This window comes from Tauraco erythrolophus, chromosome 9, assembly GCF_009769465.1.
Source record: "Tauraco erythrolophus isolate bTauEry1 chromosome 9, bTauEry1.pri, whole genome shotgun sequence".
NCBI lineage: Eukaryota > Metazoa > Chordata > Aves > Musophagiformes > Musophagidae > Tauraco > Tauraco erythrolophus.
This window is the reverse complement of record NC_141473.1, coordinates 37,029,967-37,054,820: the sequence shown is the minus strand read 5'-3', so window position 1 is coordinate 37,054,820 and position 24,854 is coordinate 37,029,967. Positions and strand designations below refer to the sequence as shown.

The following is a 24,854-nucleotide window of genomic DNA, read 5'->3' as shown; positions in this document are numbered from 1 at the left end:
GCACCACTCACCTAAACAATGCAACGTGTTGCCAAGACTTTCTGGGGCTTCAGTTTTCAGCTTTACCGGTGTTGAATATTTTTTATCTACTAATGGCTGCTTTTCAGTCGGGGTCCTCCTTGTGTCTGGTTTCTTTTTCTTTGTAGCTCTGAGAGGCTCCGCTAACATTCGTACTTCTCTGGGAAAAGCTGTGAGCACCTGTATGGCTCCGGCTTTTATCTTCGCTTCCAGTCCCTCTTCAGTGCCGAATTCGTCTGTTTGTGAAATTTTGTAAAGAGGTAACACATGGAGCTGTTCATCGCTTGGAATCACCCCCACTCTCCGGTTATCTTCCTTTGTTAACGTACAGACCTGGCAAGAACAGAAATATTTACCAATACAATCACACACTTAAACCCAGAAGTTACTTAAATTTTTAGGCAGTCATCCTAGACTTGATTGTTTTCTCCTATTTTATGGCCTCCACACTATGGGTCTTTCAAATGCAAACATCTGACAAACGTTTTGTTTGATTTATGCTGATGGAGAAAAATCATTGGTCCTTGAAGAATAAGATCAAGGCACATGTCTGGGACAGGAAAAAAGAAACTTTGGCTCCACTTACACTATCCACAAATATGTGCTGACCTTGGTAAATAATCTGAGCTGTAAATATACTGTAAATTTTTAAGCATTCAGATTTTTTTTAATACCTATTTGATGTGCAGATTAATTTTTAAGGACTAAAAAATAAGAAAAAAGAAAATATTATTTTGGGATTGAACAAGATGTTTCTGTGACATGGAACTGTTTTTGTTTCGGCTGGCAAATGAAAAACCCCCACAAACAGTTGCTCATTCTGCTCTGCGTTTTAGCAAATCTCAGCTCTCCCTCCCTCCCTCCCTCTTTACACGCACTGTCTTAATTTAACACCCTTCCCCAACGCTGCCCGCCTGCTGCGATGATGTCGTGAGACCCGGCAATAGTTTGGTTTCTCTTAGGCCCCTGACCTACTTACTTTCTTAAATTACGTTTTGTGAGATACTGGAGCCGAGAGGAGAACGCTGGTTCGATCCAGTTTGATAAGGGCACATCGGAAACATGGATAAATATTCAAACTCACTGCAGCAGTTTTCCTCCTATAGTTTTTCCAAATCGCTGCTGAACCTCTGCAGCACTTCTAGAGTTCTGGCCACTATTACTATTAACCCTTCACCTTGGAAGAAGTGCTAAAACCAGCGGTGTGCGTGCTGGCTCCAAGCTCTGCTTTCCAAGGGATGGCGACGGTTTCACATGCACGAGCACGTGCAAATTGTCGTGCCATTTACAGTTTTATCGATTACGTTGGTAAGAGACTACGTTTTTCACTACGTTACGAGGAGGCTGTGCACTGACATCATGGCTCAGTTCAGCTGCTATTTCACAGGGAGTTGCTAACTACACACAGAGAGAGATTTGAGCGCCATCCAAGGATGAGATGATACTCCCTGAACGGAAACGTTATCACTCCATCATTGTGTAGGCTGAATGTGATGCCTGTCATAAACAGTTAATCCAATTTCCCAGAATCTCATCACCATGCCTTACATTCCAGAGGAGAAGAATAGTAGTATTTAGAGGGGGGGAAAAAACAAACATTTTTTATTTTATAGCACAGCTTTCACATAAAGGCATCACACAATTATTTCCAGAACAATAAAATTACGGAATCACAAACTAAAAATCCTAAATCAATAGGGTGGTGGTTAGGGCTTTATAAATAGCTATATGCAAAGCTTGACAGTCGCAGAGCAGCAAAAGGAGAAAACTTGAGGGGCACAGACAAAGGAGAGGAGCTTTTCAGGTGGCATTTGAAAGGATCGAGAGAAGGGCTCTTAGAAGGCAGAGTGAAGGGGCAATTAGAAGCTGATGAGTAGCGCTCACTGATGTGCTTGCTCCATGCGTACTTACCTCTACTGGGCAGCCTCTGGACTACGAGGAAGATTTAGAAAAAACAACAAGTTGTTCCATGAGCAGCGAATGACGCCTGGTTCCCTACGGACTTCTCCGTCCCCGCGCTCCCACATGCCCGACCCCAGCACCGTTACCCCTGCTCCAATTTCATGCCCTGCTACCACCTCCGCTGGGCAGCAGCCAGCGGACGCAAGGCCCAGCTGAAGCTCGGTGGCCACCAGGTGCACACAGATTAACCTGGGGCTGCGTCTGCGAGGACCGGGCCACTGCCTCAATGGCAGAGTCAACCTGGATCCATCTCCCCAACAGTGAAATTTCACAACTTGGAACAAGAGGTTAAAAATGTCCAAAGAATTAAAATTTCTGCAAAGTTCAGTGAAATCTGGTTGAAGTTTGTCGGGTGAGAAAGGGTAGGACATACAGAGAGCACAATTACATATGACTCATGTCCTTAGGAAGCCCAACACTCCCCTTCTAAATTAAAAACAAAAGTAGTAATAAAATAAGCATGGAGGGGCGTAGCTCCCCCTTGTTCTCATCAGAAACTGGGTGATTCTCACTTGTCTTTTAAAATATTCTGTCCAGCCTGTGTCTGGTCCCATTCACAATGTCCAAACCTTGAAGATTCAATTCACAACCTTTCTTATTTTGAAAATGGAGACCCTCGTCCAACTTACAGTTCTACATTTTCATGCGTGTCACCAGACACTTTCATGAAAAACTGATTTTGTACATTTATTAGATTTATGCTTTTCCATAAAAAGATTTACTCCTAAAAGTATATTAATCACCTTTGTCTGACTTACAATTAGGCAAAGGTAGATTAGCTCTACGTTTTCACAGTGCTTGGCCCAGGGGAGAGCATACAAGCAGAGACAAAAAATCAAGGCTCGTACTGGCTGAAGGACAACCTCTTTTAAGCAGAACTGTCCCAAAGCCAACACCCTCTTTAGAACAAGAAAGCTACAGAACGGTTTTGAGGAAGTGAAGAAGAGGAGGGCTGCAGGATATTGGCAGAACTATGTTGAAAGTACAGTCAACTCCAACACACACGATATATGAAACACTGAGTTAGAATACGGAACGTTCAGACATTCATGCCTATTAAAAATTCTGTTAAAACCCTGCAGACCAGTACACCTACAGCCCAAATGCCATGACAGCAAATTTAATATCCATAAAATGTCGAGGTCAGTGTCCCCCATAATATGTTTTAATGTAAAAGGAAGGACGCAACGGCGAGTGGGTAACTGAAAAGTTAATGTTATGCAGAAACCAGCTACGAACTAAGGCCCTACAGATAAGCCAGCTATTTACAGCTGAAGTAGAGTAATCCGCCAAATGAGAAGCATCCATTTCAAAAGCCACTCCAATATTCAAATCTGTGCAAAATATTCCATTAAGAAACTTAAAAGAGAAGCTACCACTGAGAAGTTAAAAGCAACATTTTCCATTGCTCCCAACACTGTCCTGCAAACTGACCAGAGTTAAACCCGAACACGAGAACATCACAGACTCTGCGTATCCTGCTACTCTCAATACTTTTTCCAGAACACGCGGCTAAATCATCCAGGATGCTCAAACGCCAAAGAAAGTGTTGGCCAAGTGGTTTGTTTAGGTTTCCAGCGTGCTTGGTGACCAAAACCATTACCTATTCTGGGTTTAGTGATGTCATGGTAAAACTTGCATATTTGTAAAACTTCATTTCTTTTAAACTTAAAATGCACCCATGAACTCCATGAAATTCCCTCCATTGATCTCCAGAGAAACATTTGTAGCCACACAGCTCCCAGAGCATTAATCCTGGGACTCTCAGATCTGCCTTTGTCCTCTTGAACTTTGCATGTAGAAATGATGTAGCCTTTTCCACTAGAGCGTAAGAACTGGTGTTTTAAATTTGAGTTTCAGCAAAGCCGTCAAACAGCCTTTCTGAACATGAAAGATGGAATCAAGTTTCCCAGGCTCATCTTCCCTTTGCAGGTGGAAAGCAGCAGGTGCCGTGTGGGGCTCCAAGGTGCTCTGCTTTTGTGTCCTAGAACCATCAGTTATTTACTTTTCAGTAAAAGTTGAGGGGTTAGTTTGGATCTAAACATTGCTTTGTAAACTAGTGTTTCTTCACAGCACAAAGCCCCAGAACGACTACCATGTTTCTTTGTTTTCACAACATAAAGAACAGCAACCAAAACCCTTCCATGACAGCCCTGTGGGGTTTATCTCTTCTCCTATTAGTCACAATCTGAACCATCAACTGAAGCACCCAGCGCTTCCGTAGCTCACAAACCAGGCAGTGGGCATGGCACAGAACGCAGTCAGACCCCTCACAGACACACTCATTTATTGCAAAGACACGGACCTACATGCAACAACTTGATGAGCGAGAACTACAGAAATACAGTTAGTTATTGGAAGAGGAGAGGATTTTTTTTTTTTTCAATAAATCAGGAAGATTGTTGATGAATTGCTGATTGATATTACTTAGTTCCGCTGCCAATAATAAGTTTTATATTGTAGCTGCCCTTGAAGCATGGATTTATCTTTGTCCCCTTCTTCCACAGTGCCTGCTACAGACTGTGGCACAAGTGATTACACATAATTGCAGCTGGTCTCTCTCCTTCCTCAACCCCAGCTGAAAGGGCAACATGCCCCATAGAATGAGCAACAACCCATATAGATGCTACAGAACAAGCAAAGTCTTGGTTAACCATTTTGTTCCCATCACTGTAAATCGCTGTATGTCAGTGACTTACAGGGATTCACACGGGTATGAAGAATGTGATCCTTTGCAGCTAACCCCGTAAAGAAACAGACTTACATTTCACAGACTCCATTAATAACTATAAAGCTTTTATCTGTGTGTTGCTCATTTATGGTCCAGCTTCATACCCACAAGGAACACTGCACCCTAACACCGCAGCTGTAACGTACATCACTGGCCCTTAGGAGAACGTTAAAAGATGGCAAAAGAGTCGGAGTAAAAATGGATGGTATACTTACTGCCTTAAAGGTTCTTAAAAAAAACTCCATTCATAGGCAGAAAGTATTTTTGCTTCTTTCAGATAAACACGTTCTTTTACACCTCTGTAGAACTGCCAAGTGTCTTCATTCTACTACCGAGCAAACAGGGAATACTAATTTTTATTTTTAGCTTTTCTACCAAAAATCAGCTCTGCTAAATTTGGGGCGTGATTCTGCTAGCCAGCAAAGATGTTCCGCAAATCAAATCTGCCATGGTAATCCTCAATTTATGTAAGTTAAAACAGACTGTGCTATCTTCTCTCTACTGAAGACATTCCCAAGACTTTTTTCCCCCCACTGCTAACAAAAATCAGAGTCTCATTTATTTTAAGGGTCACATACAAATAATGCAGCTGATCCTGATCATCAAAACAGATATATCCAGAAAAATATAGGAATGCTTTTCTGCAATTTTGGCAGAGACAGACAGAGCAAGGAAATCATTATTGGCGGCTCACTAGATAATTAATATATTCTTTTAAGCATGCAGTAAACTCCATGCTTCTCATTAAACTCATTTAAGTGCTTCGCTGAACTCACGTCTGTGTCTGGTTTAAATAATTTCAGTAGATCCTGGTTTTCCTTTATTTTCACTGCACTGTGCAGCGATCCTTTCGTACTTGTGGTAAAAGTGAAGTGATTCACCAGCAACCAAAGGGAGAAAATGAACAGATGTCACTTACTGCCTTACGCAGCGGTGACAGAGCTCACAGCATTCACAAGTGCCATCTCAGAAGGCATTTGTTTGAACCTTTTCAGTCGAGAGGAGCCTCTGGCTTTGTAAATGAACATTTTGTGTCAGAACAAGAAGGAAGGGAAGAAATCGTACCAATGGTAACGAGGTGCAAGATGACAAATACACTTTGTAGAGACTCTAAACTGTAAGGTGTGACTGCCATCGAAAAAATCAAATAAACAAAATACAAAAGAAAAATATGAGTAATGTGATGGATGTTTGAGGTTTGTGCAAATCGTTCTTGCTCTGATTATTACCATGTTATCAGAAAGCAATCACCTCTATGAAAGCTGTCACCTCAGTTAGGGGTGTTACTTGCACAAAGTACATTTTACAGACAAAATATGTCATAGTTAAGATGTAAATGACCCTCCATCATTATTACCACTGACTTAGAAGAAATTATACTGTATTTCAAGCTAAGAAGGTAGCCAAAGCAGCTTCTGGAACTAAATGGGAATGCAGGAGGTGACCAGGCTTGTCAAAAAATCACACATCGTAATTTATTTTTGTGTTCTTACCACTAGTTTTCCTACTTTATTACCAGATTTGGTTGAGCTAAAATTAACAGCCCTAATTTCGACCATCATCAAAGCAACCTAGATTGAAGAAAGCCCAGCACGTCCTATCACCCTGTCTGCAAAACGACGGAAATTCTTTGCTGTAGGCTTCCAACATGTATCGCTGTAAGGACACACCTCGGACAGACTAATAGCAAACTGTGTGTCCTGTCAGTCCCACCCACAGCTTCTCACTGCGAAGGCTGCATATAGACCACGCGGTAACTTGGAACTCTAACCCACCTCCCACACCCCAATTCAAGTACATACATTGAGTGTTAATACTGCTGCTTCCTCTTTATGTACAGCCCTTTGTTGCAAGTGTATTAAAAGAAAGAGATACCAAATCCAGATAAAGAGAGTATCAGGTGTGCAGCAGTTGTGAGCCAGCTATCTGATGAAAATCAGAGTCCGGCATAGCTTTCAGCAGTTAGAATGATTTGACGATGTTCTGCAAGACTTACAAAATTTGGCAGAACTTGACAGGAAGACAGTTTTAAATTCTGGCCTACACAGTGACCTTACACAGGTCATATTTTTCCATGCTTCCTGGATTTGGAATTACTTGCAAACACACCACGTACAGTCCACAGAAATAAGGTATGAACACCTGTAAGTGTAATCTGAAGCTGAAATTACATCAGATGATTACAGATAAATACATTCGTAGAACTATTTCTCAATACATTCCTCAAAAAAAGGGCTAATTGTCTCTCCAGCCACTTGTGGCCATAAGTTACGACTTTCCTGGGATGCAATATGGCAGAATGGGAAGCAGGCTCAGTTTCCATTTCGTTTTGTCTTTAAGAGGCAATGCAGCACTTACCAGAACATCATTATTTGGGGAATACATAAATCAAATTTCATTAGAAGGTATACCACGCAAATTGTCGTGCAAAGGAAGTCTCACTTCCAAATCTGTGTTCTTTAAGAGGTCTGAATTCCCATGCTTCCTGTGCTCTGAAGTGACTGTACTTACACGAGCTTACTCACAGCATCTTACCAATACTTTGCAAAGTAAGCTTCCAGCATTTTCTTACAGAATATCTGCATAAAGTGGCATTCAAAGCTAGGCAAAAATACCAGTCTGCTAAGACTGGCATTCCCGGTGAATTCCGAGACCTGCTTCCATACTGTAGAGTAACGGACATTTGCCCAACATACAAGCACACAGTTAATGTTAAGCAGCTGTTCCAGTCATTTTTTTGTTGTTACACACAAATGCTGAATGTTAAGTGTATGTGTAAACACAACATTTTATTAAAACACAGAAACATCATAATTCACTTTTTGTTTCCGAATTTTACAAAAGATGCTTTCTAAGTAGGCAGAGATTTGAGGTAGATTCCTTTTTCAGACAGGCGTCCTTCAACAGAGAAGTTATTCTTGAGTCTTACCTCCACTGATGGACAAGAAGTCATCCTAGCTATTTGGAGCATTACAACGCTCTACTACTAAAAAACCCAGACGGTCAGTTTCATTTTATCTTTTCTCTTTTGAGCTTGTCTTGCTTCATGACTATGGTCTCAATTTCTAAAAGATCACTTAACTGGGTAATTCCCACCTGATTTTCCCCCTAGGAAGTCCTGCAAGGTGTTTGGTACAACTACACCAAAAACCCCACATCTGTGGGTTTCCTTTTCATACTGAGATTGAAAGATCATGGTAGTTACCTGACTCCAGGATGGTATCACACGCTACTTTCTGACTAGTGACCACACTAACATTGAGCCTGGTAAGGGCACAGTGCAAGAAAAAGTGAATTTGGTGAGAACTGAGCCTGGGGGAGGTGAATTAATGATGAATCAGTTTGGTTTAGCTCTTCCTCTACAGAAGCCTGTACAAATCCTCAGTTAGATAATTACTTGCCTTGGAACATCAAACCTCCACTGTGAAGAGCTTATCTGTCCTATGGCCAGTCCTCTCCAAAGGGCCTGGGTGTCTTAAAAGCATTAAGGTATTTTGTAGGAAGGATCTCTCCTAGACCTTTCTTGATCTCTTCTGTAATAAGATGAACTTACGGCCTCTGTAGACCAGTAATAAATACATGCACAAAACATGGGAATTTACAAATGGCAACATGCAGTTCATGTCATAATACCTGAAACGACTTCCTGCAAGCGCACCCACTAAATTAGGCGGCATTTTACACCACGCAGTCATCACAACCGCAAACGGCACAAATGAGAAAACCCTACGTACGTACCACAGTGCTTCCATTGTGCATGTTATGTGTGTCCTTGTGGGCGTGGGCACAGAAATCTATGCACGCCGTGACCCCGGAGAAAGGCCGACCGTCCTTGGATCCCAGCCGACAGTCTGGGCCCATGTGTTCGTTTTCCACCTAGAAGTAGAACAAACTACAGGTACTTGGGACTGCAAGTGAGCGACTTGGAACCCCATGAGCCACAACTGCACTTGGGATGGAGTAAGAGGAGCCAGTCATAACGATGGGAAGGCACGTATTTTCCTATGAAACATGCAACGCTTGGGACTGGATGTCAACGAGATGATCCGCTTGGTCACAGTCAAAATGCCTTTAAATAGTAACAATATTTTATTTACAGTATTATCTGTAAGCCTTTTACACACGCACAGTTCAGAGCACAACCCAAGCACCAGCTGAAGTAAGAAAGGCGCAGTTATTTTAAAACTGACCAAAGAAAGCAACCACTGTAAGCAAGCAGGGGGATTCACCACATCTGCGAGCTCTGCGGCTTCCACCCGTGAGCACGCTCTGGGGTTTCATCCTGCTCTCAAACTACGCTGCCTGTTCGGAGCTACAGCTACACCAGTGGAATGTCACCGACCTACCTGGTTCTGGAAGGCCTCAGGAGCAAGCTTTTTATAAACCGGAGCCACATCGGTAGCCAAAGTTTGCAAATTATTTTCCAGAAGTTCCTCCTGCAGAGAAAGGCAACATTCAGAGTGCTGTAATTTGCTTTAAAAGAATCTAATCCAGTGTGGAGATGCCTGACAAGTCAGTGTCCATCTTATCTTTTATTAATCGGACTTCCATTCTGCTGCGCTTTTTCACCAACCATAAACAAGTCTACTTTTGTATGACTAAAATAACAAAATCGTTAAATTACAACACTGGAGGATATCTGCTTGGGCCAAGCAGCCCAACACACAAGGAACTAATTTCTGCATCATCTCCCCGTTCCAATGCATAGACAAGTCAAGGAATGAGGTATGTTCCACACGAAATAGAGAAGTAACATGTAGGAGAGAAATTATGCCACACGCTGAGTGGAGATGGAATCCCAGGCCATCTTTCCATGTTTTGCTTATGGGGCCTTAATTTATGTCGATGCAGCCCCGCTAAAAGACTCCTGCGTTTCCACCGCCTTTTTCTTTTAATCACATGAGTAACTCCCAGCAGCATTTAACACTAACTTTGGCTCTCAGGGGAAGAGGTATGCTTCTATCATCGCAACAGAACCCTCGGACGTTCGATACGGATTTTGTTCTTTGGAGGTGCAGAACTCAGGACTTTATGGAAATACCTACTAGATTAGCAAGTAATATTCTTTTCCTTGGGGAAAGCCATATAAACATGGAACTAGCTAGGTGGGCTTCTACGGCAGCGTAACATTTAAGCTCTTACTTATGGAAACAGTCCCTAAATTTTTTTCCTAAATTTTTGCTTTTCCAGGAAAATCACAAACCAACTGGGGAAGAAAAGGGTGGTGACACACTCCCCACTTTGTTTTCCTCCACGGGCCGGGCTTTGAGAAACAGCCACAGTTTTGCATACTGTAGAGCAGCAAAAAATAACAGCTTTTTTTATTTTGTTTAAAAAAACCCCACAAACCACTTATCGCCATATATTGTACAACGCATATAAATAAACATATAAGGATATTCCCCATTTTTCCATGTGATGTTACACTACAAAACGATACTGTGTTTTTAACTGACTATCAACTGTTGATTGCTGCCACAAGTTTTTCTGAACTGCACTGAAGGTAACACATCCTTAATTATCTGTCCTATGTGCTGTTCTTACCTAGGGCATATTACACCCTTAACCTCATCTCACTCCATCCAGTGCCTCAAATGATCCAAATCTTTCTGGACTTCCAACTATCATCTTCTTAATTTGTTCTACCTCCTAGTTTTATGTCATCTGCAAAATCATCAATATCCAATATTTAGCTAAAAGAAGTAGCTGCTGGAAAAATCAGTGACGAAACCAAAAGCAGAGAAAAATCATTTACCAGTAATTTCACTTCTCTGAGACGCACTGACAACCCGCACACACGCTGCCCGTGCCCCAGCACCACAGCTGCCTGTGGCTGGAGGCGTTCTGCACAGCGGTAGGCTCAGGGCACACATGCTTCCCTCGCAGGCACACACAGTTATAGACTGAGCACCTCTGTGCTGTGCAACCCTCGCCCCCCCCCAGCTGCAGAATCCAAACAACTTCCATGGAAAAGGAGAAATAAGGGAATGCACTTTTAGATCACACATCCAGTAAACATCCTGGTTAAGTAATCTCTTTCAGGCAACTGCTTTTGCACTATGGTAGAAGGCATTTTCCTCCAAAAACGCGCAGGTTGCCTGCCAAGTGAACAGGCCATGCCAGACACCTCTTGTGGGTGGGGTATCATTTCTAGATGCTGCCATGAAAGCCGTTGTGCTCAGCAAAGTGTCCGCACGGAGCTCGGGGTGGCTATTTCACAGACTCAGCGGGAGTGGTGCCACCAACAGAGCTTGCAGTCTCACAGAGTGCATTCTGACCAAAGACAGAGCCATCCAAGCTGTCTCCTAAGAGATCTGGCATAGCCTAATATCTCAGTAGACTCGACATATGAAGGTTGCTGCCTTTGTTGATTCCCCAGATAACGTTGTTAAAAACAACAGAAACCTACAGGGAAAACACATGCCCAGAATGCTCCATGCACAGCATTACACAGGGGAAAAACCTAAACCCACCGAACCAGAGAACAGAACAGGACAAAAAGGAGAAGGAACAGGATTTCCCAGAAGGAAAGAACGCCCAATAAATAAGTTTTTCTATAAATTGAAAATTTATAAAACAAATTCCCTCGAATCAAGCAGAGCTTCTTTTGGCTTGCGCCGCCTTAGTCAGACATTCAGGGGGAAGCAGGGCAGAAGGGCCGCATGTGCTCTGTCCTGCTGAGGAAGAAGTTCCCCGCTTTAAGCACTGATGAAGTCTATGAATACTCACGATGCGAGTGGACAGCACAACTCGGAGGAGACTGAGGGTTTTGCATTCATGCTGGTTATCAGCCAGGGAACCCAAACAGAGAACCGAGTAACTGACTACTCCAGCATGTATCTCTTACAGCATGCCAGATGTGCTAGTAAAGACATGATACTTCTGTCCAGGAGTTCCACAGGGAAGCAGTGTTAGAGACAGCTACGGTCGGAACAAAAGGCATTCTGAGTTACCCTGAGGAATGTAGGTCCCTCAGCTACTGTTCTGACCGTAGCTGTCTTTAGCGCTGCTTCCCTGTTATCAGTTTACGACACCTTCATTCCTTCTTCATGAAAATATTTCCAATGTAAAAAACCAATCTGGTTGGGTTTTTTTAGAGGTTCATGACTCCACATAATCCCTCACCGTAATTTCCGTGCTATCTCAGCTTTATGTCCTCACTAAGACCCATAAGCAGCAATTACATTCATTTCACTGCATCATATTTTAGCGTATTCATTCCTTCAAGGGTGTTTAAACACCACACTGTCTACAGAAAAACCAGTTTATTCTAGGTGGCCGACAGATGACCAGGTTGTCAGCTGGCCAGACACCAGTGTGAAAGCAGTGCAGCCCAAGGCACAAAATTTTCCATGACAGGCAAAAGGACTGAATCTCTGAGGTGCAGGCTTGGTCCTCAGAAAAACCCTATTGCTGTATTTTATACTTGCAAAGAACTAAAATTTCATACAGTTACACAGTGGAGCTGACTGTGCATACAGAAAAGCATTTAAGGATAGTTTTAGGGTATTTAAATATGTAGTAAACAACACAGTTTTCATACAGTAGAAAAATTATAAATATTACTGTTAACAAAACATTTAGTTGGGTGTCTGTCTGATAAGCTATGCACACATATGTGAGAAAGGGGTGGATATCTGTAGATTCCATTTCTAGTTCTGAAAATCATCAGAATAAGCATTTGGAAGGAAAAATACAATAAAATAAAATCTTACTTGTTTAGGGTCATCAGTGAGAAGCCTGAATTTCCTGGGGTTTTTGCTTCTGGCAAACTTACAGCCATTGAAATACATACTCCATGAACAGCCAAACGAGAATGATGCTCCGCAAGTTTCTGGATCAAGTCCTTGACATGCACAAGTACGACTATGAAAGGAAATACAGACACGTCAAGTCAGCTGACAACGCAGTGCTTGCTTTTTTTTTTGAGGGGGAGTGTCAATGCTGTTTGCTATCTCTTATAATACATAGCATAACAACACAGGGAGTTATAAATTATGTGATTTCTGTAAAGGAAATACTCATATTCCATTTCTGGGAAATAAACACATAACACTCAGTTATAGCTACAGAAATATACCCACGCTACTTTGATTTTGACTCCTCCAGTCGGATAAAATTTTTATCCGAGAAAATACCACTGCTACTAAAGGTTACCCCTAAATCCAATAATTATTTTGTTATGTGCAGCAACACTATTAGCTCCAAACTGATCCAACTTTCAAAGAGCAACAGCTCTACTCAGCCCGACCCTTAAAGAACACAAGCAGCCAGCACAAAGGCAGCGCTGCTACAGAGCCTCAGTGGCACTACAGCATTTAGTCAATTCAACTAAATTCCTCTCGGAGGCACAGACAGGAAGATCCCAATTTTGAGTGTTCCATCTCTTCTTTATTTTAAAAAGTCACATACACCTTCTTAGCAGCTCTTTAGCACGGTCATGCGTGCAAAGGCCACACTGATGCACCTTCAGGCAGCGCGCACAAAGGCGAGGAGAAGTTAATTGCCACTCCTCCTCCTGGGTGTAGCTGTACAATGGCCACTTAGAGCCTGGTCTCTAGGAAAAGCCGGGAACTAAGTTTTATGCTGAAATGACACCTAGTGGCTTGCAATTTTAAATGAGCTTTCATATATTTGTTTTACTAGTTGAACTGTTGAGTTCCTAAGCTATTTATTGCAGACCATTAGACAGACAAGGCAACAACCGTTTGCTACGTAAGTAACTTACTCTTCGTTTAACGCACACCTACGGCTGGTGGGACAGCCGTATTTTCTGAGACTCTGCGTCAGTTCCTTGTACAGCGTGTCAGCCAGGAGATGAGGGATCCCCTCCCAGGCCAGTATGAGAATCACGATGACAGCAGTTTGGCAGTGGTGTCCTGCACGTTGACGTACCAAGCACAGCAACTTTTCCTCATCGCTACTTCTTCGTATCACCTGGAAGAATCATTTTGTTTATTCTTTGAGAAGCATAGGAAACATGTAACACGCTGCTCTTTCCTGGGACACATAAGGCCTGGAAGAGTGAGAAATACCACTGCCCAAAGAGTGCCCATCAGCAAGCAGGACTGGGACAGCATCACACACTGATCTCTGCTGTAGAACATGATTCTGCATTGCCTTTCTACCTGTAGAAGAAATAGCAGTATGTTTTACAGGAGCAGGAACATTTTAGGTGTTCTACAGAGACAATAAAGATGATGCATTAAGAGGAAAACAACCACTAGAAGGAAATAATAACCTTGAGACAATAGATCCACTGAGAACCTGACAGTTATCTTGGAAATAATACAGAAAACACACTGCCAAAACCCAGAATGCAGGTAAAAGCACACGTATGCATGTGTTAGGAGGGCTTCCACAGTGACGTACCAGTACATAAAACGGTTCCCATCTTGCAAGGTAGAATGAGAAGGAAGTGATGAAAATAAGCTGAGTTTTAGTGAAGGAAGCAATGAGATTTTTCAGAACATATCCCTAGATGACCTACATTAAAGTTCTTAGTAGAGTGCCGGTTTTTACCAAACTGTGTGATATACAAAGCAATGTTTGTCAACCTTACCCATAAAACGTGAGGACTAACACAATATGGAACAGTACAATATACCACTGAATAAAAAATAAAAATCAAAGAACTAGGCAGTCCTACTCCCACATATTTAGTTTTTTATCACAATCTGAAACAGTTGCATTGTAAGACCACCAAAAAATGCATTCAATATAGGTAATACTAGAACATAATCTTTGAAGACACGTTTATAGATTCTTCCAACGTGCTTCAGCCAGCATAGCCTGTACGAGGCCCCCGGCAAAGGTGTCAGCACCCCAGGGTTAAGCTTCAAACACTTTAGGCCTGGACCCCTCTCAGGCAGCAGAGGCTAAATCCTCCCCCTGGGCTCTATCGTACATGAGATGGGGACCAGCGAGTCTCTCCTTACTGCGAGCAGACAGCGAGCCCTTACACTGCCGATACTCCCCGCCAGCTCCGCAGCAATACGCTTGCTCAGGGTGGGCAGTCGGTCACCCTGGGCTTCCCACCCAACACCCCCTCTCCACCAGCAGAACTCCCACAGACATCTTACGAGTCACGGACTATAAAAGCAGGAAGGCAATGGAGTTTCACTTACTCTTTCAATCCCTCCAAAGAGATCTCAGTTTTCATGCAGAGTCCCTACTAGACTGATGTCAAAGCTTCTCTGTTGCCAGACGTGCAGCTGTCATTCATATGTGACCCCTAGCCTGATCAGCTGTGAACGTCTCAATTATTTGAACTCATTAAAAGTGGGGAACAAAGTACGCTTGCGGTTAATCTACAAATGAAAAGGTTTTCAACAGATGAACAGTTTCAGAGGGAATCTGTGCAGGCTTAGCAGGAAGAAGCAAGCTTAAATTCGATTTGTGTCAAGAGAGAAAGTATTTGCCTTCTGAAGTTAATCATACAGTCTTACAATCAGCCTTAAACCTAAGGAGAAAACAAGCAAATGCATCCGAGACCATTCCTCGAAAGGAGTCCTGGTTGTGACTGACCAACCAGTTCAGTACTTTTTATAAAAAAGAAAGAAAAATAATGCAACTCACTTACATTTGAGTGAGGTTTACAGAAAAATCTGTTATGGCTGATATACAATACAGGTTACTCATGTCAGCATGAGTTTTACACTCCTGAGGAAGAACAGTTCCTTCAAGTCAGAGGAATTTAATTCTGTTACTCAGTGTGAAGGGTGATGCTTTTAGTATTTTTAATTTTTTTTTGTTTCTAGACTTGGTAACTTCAATAAAGAAATCTGGTACCTCTTAGTTTCTTTTGGAGTTCTCATATAGTTCTGAACTAGAAATACAGAGTCCAGGAAAAATGGCAAATGGACAGGAAGGAAATTCATCGTTTCCTTTAAACTAACACCACACTTCCCTGGAGTTAAACATAGCTGGAATTTGCTTCACTATGCAAGCAGTAGGGAATACAATACTCTTATTGGACCCAAACACATTTTACAATCCATCATCTTTCAGGCCACAAAGGCAGCTAATGGATTTATTAGTTGCCTGAATTTAATTTCTGTGGCTCTTAAGAGGTAACACCATATGCTCACCCGACTAGTACAGCTTTTGTTACCGGACATAAGGCACTTTTCCACCTGTTTCGGTCTCAGAAGAGCACAATTTGCACTGAGGCAACTACAGCTCCTCCGGGCCCACAGGCAGCGACGGCACACACCGAGCTGGAGCCGTGCTGCGTTTCCCATATAAACTGATGCTGCTGCTTCACACGCCATGGCTGACATCCTCACAGCAGTAATAAACAGAGCTGCTCTTTTGTAATAATAATAAATCCGCAGCAATACCATACTCAATACACAGAGAAGTACCTTTGAGCAGGACAAGTGAAAACTATGGAATAAATCCAGCCAACAGAAACACCATGTCATTCTTGAGGATTTAACAACTCTTCTAGTGGGGGAAACTGCCACTGCAGTCGTGGCACTTGGACTCGGGTGACTTCTTAGTTACATTAACAGTGATGTAACTCCATCGATTTCCAACTTGTCACTTGTTTTCCAGTGCCTGACCACATCAAATAAATCTTTGAACTTTACAATAAATTATCAGAAAAACTGTATTGTAAGTATGCATATATATAAAGCAAGAGTAAAACTGATGGCATTTGCTTTTACTACTAAACTTGTGGTTATGTGACTAGTACAATCCAAAACGTCCAGGTTGGACGGAGTCTTGAGTAGCCTGATCTAGTTGAGAGGCGTCCCTGCCCATGACAGGGAGGTTGGATTAGATGATCTCTAAGGTCCTTTCCAGCCTATGCCATTCTATGATTCCATGACTACAAGCTGTGTATCGCTTATCAAGCGTTTGCCTGATGTCTCCACAGATCAGATTTCTTACTGTTCTTCTAAGTAATGGACCAAGTAAGGCTTTAGCTGATCGATTGTTTCTTGAATTACTCTTGAGTTGTCTCCAGTTTATTTTTTTATTTCTGTTCCTGTTTCTGCAGCTTGAAATTACTGGGGATGTTTCCAAAATCTTTTTGTCTTTAAACATCCCCAAACCATAGTGTTTTAACCAACTGCTCCCTCGCTTACTTTATGGAAGCATCACACTTGTTCATGCAATAACTTAAAATGCCTATTTATTTGCTACTGAAAGTTTGCAAACGTAATTCCCAGTGTACTTATCATTTACCTGTGAAACACTGAGACACCAAACATTAAGTTAAATATGCAAATAGAGCAAGTCTCTGAATGTCTCCTCAGACTATGTATGAGCAATGCACAAATCAGCTGGCAAATCTTGTGTCCAAAAGTCGTTGGTACTAATGATTTCTGTGATGTAGTTAACAGCAGCGATAAAATAAATTTAATACTTCTGTTTTGTTTCATTTTGGTCCCTAATCTATTTGAAAGGAATGAGAAAATAAACAGTGGTTAAGTGGCAGAACTTTAAAGCTAGGTTTTTAAAATAGGAAAATAAAAACTGTTCCCTTGCAATTACTTTCCCACACAAAATAACCACGACTTCTTAGTGACTCATACAGAAAAATAATATAATCAACAAACCAGACTCATAGTAAGTTTTTAAAGTATTATGTAACACTTAAATGTCACATGGTCATCTTTTTACAGGTATTCAGATTATCCTTGAACTCATTTTAGCAAGCCCTACCTGTCATCAGTGCCAAGCATCCATGAAAAGATTCCCATATTAACAAGGAATGATCTGTTTCAGCTGCAACACAGCAGTTCTGGAAAGTAACAGACCTAACAAACTCCCCAAAACATTTGGCTGATACTGATCAGCCCCGAGTTGCACTCACAGTAACCAGGCATGGAGTTACACGCTACTCCCTCACCTGTTTGCTAACAGAACTGTGTCCCGGCCAAAGCAACACTGAAAAAGGACACACCTTCTTCCAAACAGCTTTCTTATGCATGTACATATTTGGACACACAATACCACAAGTGTCATCCTTGTAGGTTGCTGATTTGGGCAGGATACTGATTTATTTTGATCATTTTCAAAACCAAGTTTTGTACATCCCTCCTGTGCTGTAGTTGGGCACCCACCACTACCACTTTCTGTACCATGCCTGTTCTACGTTATTATGGCTCACCATGTGTCCTTGTTTATGCGTACATCTAAAGGAAGGCAGCAATTTAGGTAATCTATTTTATTAGCTAACCCAGATATTCTCAAACAACAGAATCTGAGACTACGAGCAAACCTTCAAGGGGAGCCACAGCCCACCAGCCAGGACAGAAATACAATCAACAGCTATTATGGCAGCATCCCACAGCTAAACCTCTGATTCTATAAGCCACAAAGGTAGAAGTTTACTCAGTTTTCTTAACAGAGAGCATGAGCCAAAAGCTAGAGTATATTTACTGAAGAGATGCCATATGCAGCATAATTTGCTCCAGCAATGTAGCAACAAGTTGTGGGATAAGCAAGAGGAAAAGTTAGTTTTTCACTCTCTCACATACAGGATAGCAAAGCGACAGAAAGGGATGCTAAGAATTAAAATACAAGAACAGGACGAGGTCAGAGTGGACTGTCCAGCCTTATCCTGATCCTGAGAGCGACTAACAGCAGTTGCCTCGGGATGACCAGTAAGAAAGGCACTCGGATGCAAAGATGCTTCTCAACAACTGCCAGGCACCTTCCAGCCACCTGCCGGCAGCTCTGGGACGTGCTCTCTCCCAGCTTTTGAACGATTTGCCTCCTGTGCGTTTGTCCACTCGCTTCTAAACCTATGCAGCATTTTACCATCCACTACACTCCTGGGCAAAGCTTAATTCCAGACTACGTGAAAGAAAAATCATTACCTTTTCTTCATGCTGAGCTCACCCCCTGCTAGTGCCCTCTAGTTTTGACTGTGAATAACAGATTGCTATTCAGCTCTCCTTGTCACTAAAGAGACCAGACCATGCTGCCTTCTCCCCTTCCCTCTCTGCCAGGCTGAGTCCATGCCTCTACCTGTCCTTCCCAGTTCTGCTGTGCTTTCTTGATTTGGGGGACCAGAACTGGACAGTATTCAAGACTGGGGTGCAGCATGCTTTCTCACAGAAGCATAATCATATTTCATGTTTTCTTTATTCCTCCCCAGTATCCTTTTTTTTTTTTTCTGTTTTCATCACTACTGAACACTGAAGCTGATGTCTCATGAGCTATAATCCCAAGCAGTAACACACAACCCAGTGTCCATCACTGTGTGTATGAAACTACAACACTGCTTTTTGTGTAACTCCCTATTTACCAAGTGAATTTTATTAGTGGCCATTCGTTCTGGACCACAAGTCCTTCCTGCTCTTCATTGTATCTGACCATCCTCTTCATTATCCTGAACAACTTTGTATCATCAGCGGTTTGTCACCTCAGTGTCTCCCACCTTGTTCAAATAATTTCTGAATGTACTGAACAGCATCAGTAAAGTTGTGCTACCAATAAAACCTGCTTCAGCTGTCCATATGCTTAAATTCTACTTACTTGAGTTACTTCTTTTAGATTGTTGAAGCAACTGTCTCAACCCTTGGCAGGAGCTCTAGAACAAGGAATAAGTACACTGTGAATAAAAATTACTTGATGTCTTTAAACATAAGCCAGTCTATCTAAATTAGCACGTACATGACTTATCTAAGTAGCTAAAAGTCAGACTGCAGAAGCTTAGCACAGCAGATGCTGAATTACCACATGGACAAGACATTACTTTCCAATTTAGGATCACCAGAATAGCTGTGTTAACTTTAACATGATATAAACCAGACACCATTAGCAAATAGTACAAAATTTTAATTGTGAATTAAATACACTGCTGTAAATTACTGGATGAAAGAAAATAACGGAACCAACAAAAAGGTCCTTTTTAGGTTTATTTCATCTCCATGTGGTTCCACTGCAATCCTCCCTCCAGCCCATTCTGAACTCCTCAGTACAACAGCGAGGTCTCCTTGGCAGGATATCCATCAGCGGTTGATTTAGAAGTGAGAACTCAGCTTAACTGTTCACTGTAATTTCCTGAAATAGGCGGCTCACTTAGGACAGTCTGGCTCCAAGTTTTCTAACCTGCAGATTCTGCCTCTGCACAAAGTCCGTGTGCAGAGTCTGCTCCACACAGGACGAGATCCCCTGCTAAGCTACGGTTCCGTAATGATCCAGACCAGCGCGAAGCGAGAGCGCGGCGCTGTTACAACCTGCTGCTGTTCTCGCAGGTGATGCTGTGTAACAGACAGCAGGGGAAATGTCCTGGTCTGCCACAGAAGTGAGTCTGCCCTCCTCTGTTCTAGTTCACCCCTTCGCACACATTAAACCACATCAAACACTTTTCTCATCGGAAATGTCATATCCTTTCATTCTCAGCATGTCTGGGAGATATCATAATGGAAATAAGTTCCGCTTCCTTAAATTTTCCCTTCTCAAACACTACCAGACTACATCAAAAGAGTCAGCACAGAACAGTTACCATCACCCACAATACTATGCAGTTACTTAGCTGTTTTTACAGGAATATCACTGAAGTGCGATATCTGCAAATACCTTTTTTCCAAGTTGCCACTGGAAGCAGTATTGTACTGTTTACAAATGAGCAGACTACAGTACATATAGGTTAAATGATTCTTCCATAATCACGCAACCAATACTGCAGAAATGAGGACAAAACTCAAGTCTCAACTCCCACTGCCCTCTGACCCTCCTTACTCCCTCTGACTTTCCCTTCTGCTACATTTCAGGCAATGGTAAGCTGCACTTTGTATGATACGGATGACAATAAGGATCTGCTCTCTCAGTTTGTTCAGGTATCCCATTTGTTTTAATTAAAGTAGTGACAATAGCAACTTAAATGCTTGCTCTTTTATAATACTTAACTTTGTTTACCTTAACATAGCTTTTTTGTTTCACATTTATTAAAATATTTGAGTAGTTCTTCATATTAAGCAAAATTAAACCACTTTTATTTACTTGAAGAAACCATGTGAAAGTTTCTAATAATTTTTACTCTCCAAGCACTGCGGAACTTAAAAGAATGGTTTTACTTTGGATAACGTTACAAATGTTTTCGTCCAAAATAAACTCCACTAATTCTGTATTTAGCAGGTACACCTCCTAGTAAACAGTGGAAATAGTACCTGCACAGCTATACTACCTGCTACACATGCTAACTTCACGTATTGCAACATTATGGCAAGAAAGTGATGCTCTAATAAAACGTTGTCCAAAAAGATGAACAAAACCCGCACCAAGCACCCTCACATGTGCCAAAATAAACGTCCTTCCAGAATTCTCCTATGGAGAACATCATTCAGTCACAAAGCAGAACAGAGATTCTACTTCAACCTGCAGCCAGGAGACAGCCAGTCCAGGGCATTTTACTTGAAAGCCCTTTTCAAATATGTACCAAAAATTCTCCACACTACCGTGTTCCAAACAGCAAAGCAGCTTCACTGTCTGCTAGCTAGCAGTGCCACACCGGCCCTCCTGACTCATTCAGCACTCAACAAATCGTAGTTTCTGGCATTTAGCTACAAACTCCTATCAGTTCAACCATCTATAAAATCTTAGTTACAACAGTGGGTTATCTAAGCATTACTTTTAAAAAAATTATTAATTTCAGTGTCTAATATTAGGTTCACAACTGCAATTTCAAATTTAACTATATTTTAAAAGTATTTGTAATTGGGGTTTTTATCCATTTTTAATTGACCCCTATTTTTTTATTATTTAGATATCTTACTAATATACGACCAACACTACAGAAAAGATAAAGATCTGTCAAGTTATAAATATAAAACCCAAAAAAGGCAGACAGTACAGAAGTAAAAGAGTTTGAGAAACTACTTGCAAAAGGCATAAAAGCCTCATAATACTGTATTTTCAAACAAATTAGGTCTGCTAACAGAATTCGAAGGATCAACAGATCATTCAAGTGTTAAAAAAAGGTGCTCAGAGAGAGAAGGCTCAAGATGCAAAACTCACTTCTGCTGTGTTCACAAACAAGAATTTTGGGAAGATTCCTATGTCAGAAGCCTTCTCCACAGGGGACAGCCAAGGATTTTTTTCTGAAGTTAAAGCCCTGACAAAAGTGGTTATAAGACAACACTGACAAAAAAAGACCAAAACCAAACAACCATCCCCCTCACCAAACAGTAGCAACTTGCCAAGTTCAGATGATATCCACCAAAGAAACTCAAGGATGAAAGAACTGAAGTATTAAATATGATGTGCATTGTCTTGATTTATAATACACTAGTACCAGCAGGCCTGAAGATTACCAAGAGAATACCGCTTTGTAAGAAGACCCTACAAGAAATATATTGATTGAGTGACCACATTGGCTTGGTATCTGTGTGGGGCAAAGAAGGGATCACAGAAAAGTGTGATGCACAGGGAGAAGTGTGATGCACAGGGGGCAGCCCTGAGGAAAAGGACTTGGGAGTGCTGGTGGATGAGAAGCTCAAGATGAGCTGGCAATGTGTGCTGGCAGCCCAGAAAGCCAACCGTATCCTGGGCTGTATCAAAAGGAGCGTGGCCAGCAGGTCGAGAGAAGTGATTCTGCCCCTCTACTGAGGTCTCTTGAGACCCCACCTGGAATACTGTGTTCAGCTCTGGAGTCCCCAACACAAGAAGGACATGGAGCTACTGGAACGAGTCCAGAGGAGGGCCACGAAGATGATTAGAGGGCTGGAGCACCTCTGCTATGAAGACAGGCTGAGAGAGTTGGGGCTGTTCAGCCTTGAGAAGAGAAGGCTCCGGGGTGATCTTATAGCAGCTTTCCAGTACCTAAAGAGGGCCTACAGGAAAGCTGGAGAGGGACTTTTTACAAGGGCGTGTAGTGATAGGACAAGGGGCAATGGCTTTAAACTGAAAGAGGGGAGATTTAGGTTAGATATAAGAAAGAAATTGTTTACATTGAGGGCGGTGAGGCACTGGAAGAGGTTGCCCAGAGAAGTTGTGGCTGCCCCATCCCTGGAAGTGTTCAAGGCCAGGTTGGATGAGGCTTTGGGCAACCTGGTGTAATGGAGGATTTCCCTGCCCATGGCAGGGGGGTTGGAACTGGATGATCTTTGAGGTCCCTTCCAACCCTAACCATTCTATGATTCTAAATAAACTTTTCTGAAGTGAAGTCACAGCTCAGGCATACTGCAGGGCTTTCTAGATTTTCAAAAGCCATTCAGTAAGGTCCCTTAGTAAAGGCTCTTAAAAAAACTCTAATGTGTCTTGGGACAAATCAAAAGACCACACATGAATAACTGGTGAAAAGATGAGAAACAAAGGCTGGTATGTCTCCGATGGGATCTCTGCACAACTGCGTTCAAGCTTGTGCTCTTCAGCATGTTTGCTGAGGGTAAATAAAAGGATGACAACATTTGTTGATGACACTAAGCAATTCAGAGTAGTGAAGACAAGCACAATCTGCAAACAAACGAAGGAGGAGTTCATACTGCTGAGCAGGCAGTAAAATGGCAGACAAAATTCACTGTAGATGTGCATATTTAATGCACATGGTGAAAACAATTCTATTTTTAGATAGAGATGGACTCTAAGTTGGCCATTACCATGCAGGAATGAGAATCTGGCATAATGATAGAAAGTGCTATGAAAATGCCAAATCACTGCTCTGCAACAGAGGAAAAGTAAAAACAACTGCTAGGAATTACTGGGAACAGAGCGCAGGGCTGAAAACACCATGCCAACATTTTAACTCCTAGCATAGGAGAGCAGGAAGGAAAAGTAGAAATAAAGATGACAACATTTATGAAAGGCAACTGAACACAAAGAAACTGCCTCCAGCTCAGGGAACCACAGAGCTATGAATTACGGGAAACTAAGTGAGTCTTCTGGGAGCCAACTGCCCTGCTCTTCCAACCCGTCTGCTATCGGTCAGCGCTGGAGACGGGACATGGGCAAGAAGGACCTCCGCCCTCACCTGAACGGTTTTATCGCTTCTTATCTCTTGCCTTTATTCAGAGCTGGAGTCTTAAAAATTACACTGCAACTCTGAATAATGACAACAGGTAGCAATGACAGCTTAGCTGATCTAAGCCAACATCCACCAAAACCAGGAGAAGGAACCCATAGGAGATGGGTTTCATCCCAAAAACATCAAGACCCGAAGCTGACCTCTGATGTCAGCCACATATATCTTTGACTTCAGCACAGCAGGATGATGCCTACAGTGAGCTACCCACAAATGACTAGCGAATTGATAAACGGTTTCACATAAACTGAGGCAGCTGTAACTTACCATCAGACATACTGAAATCAGAAAAAGAAAACCCACAACACATCCGTTATCAGCTAAAGCACTGATAAAACAATGGGACCGATATCAAGTCACTTATTGCTGGCTGCTTAGAGGGGATGCACAGTAACATGAAACGTTTTATTCTATGAATGGGCTACTAAGAATCACAGGCCAGTCATTTCACTACTTCAAAAGTTTTTTTCTTTAACTTATTATGAAGATACATGATGAACTTGGACAAAGCCAAAAATCAAAATAAATCCAAACAGAAAAGAAGGAAGAGCACATTTACCCCAGCATATGTCACAGAACAGCAAGTTATTTTCTAATCACACCATTATCACCTACACAGATATCCACACATTTGAAATCTCTGGCAAAACTCTATTAATTCTAGTTTGACATAAAAACGACACAATACAACTTGTGATTTAAAAAAAACTTTAAAAAATCAGAGGTCAAGCAGGCTCCTTGCTGCCACACAGTGAAAACAATAGCAAGCTCATCTTCACTGAGCTTCTTCACATATAGTTTAGCTCGTGTGAGTGCCAGTCTAATGCTTACACATACAACCATCCCAAGTTTTCAAACCCTACTTAGTATTTACTGATATTAGGTATTAGGCTCAACTAATAGGAGCATTCTTGTCCGCATCCAGAGAGACAAAGTATCACCCTAAATATAATACATAAAAAAATTACAGAAGAGACAGATGTTGATTTCTCCTCAAAAGAAGACAGAAAAACAAAGGATTGTGTAAGTTTATGGTAACTTGAAATCTAAGGAAGGAAAACACGAGCTCCTACTGGGGAAAGGAGTCTGTCTCAGTAAATGTTTAACACACCAGGCACTGTTTAGAGCCACTTAAGTGAAAACAATTTAGCGGGGAATCAG

General features: G+C 41.9%; 1 protein-coding gene across 2 annotated transcripts in view; it reads right to left on the bottom strand.

Moving 5' to 3' along the window:
- Nucleotides 1-24,854, bottom strand: part of TET1 (tet methylcytosine dioxygenase 1) — a 59,553-nt gene that overhangs the window by 6,193 nt on the left and 28,506 nt on the right. Inside the window, exons 6-11 of one of the 2 annotated variants that reach the window (XM_086616213.1) lie at nucleotides 13,440-13,648; nucleotides 12,427-12,577; nucleotides 9,058-9,147; nucleotides 8,450-8,587; nucleotides 1,930-1,950; nucleotides 12-351 (exon numbers count right to left, since the gene is read on the bottom strand). In XM_086616213.1, the coding sequence (XP_086472339.1) occupies nucleotides 12-351; nucleotides 1,930-1,950; nucleotides 8,450-8,587; nucleotides 9,058-9,147; nucleotides 12,427-12,577; nucleotides 13,440-13,648 (949 nt within the window). The remainder of the gene's footprint in view (nucleotides 1-11; nucleotides 352-1,929; nucleotides 1,951-8,449; nucleotides 8,588-9,057; nucleotides 9,148-12,426; nucleotides 12,578-13,439; nucleotides 13,649-24,854) is intronic. The other variant, XM_086616212.1, reaches the window with a different exon arrangement.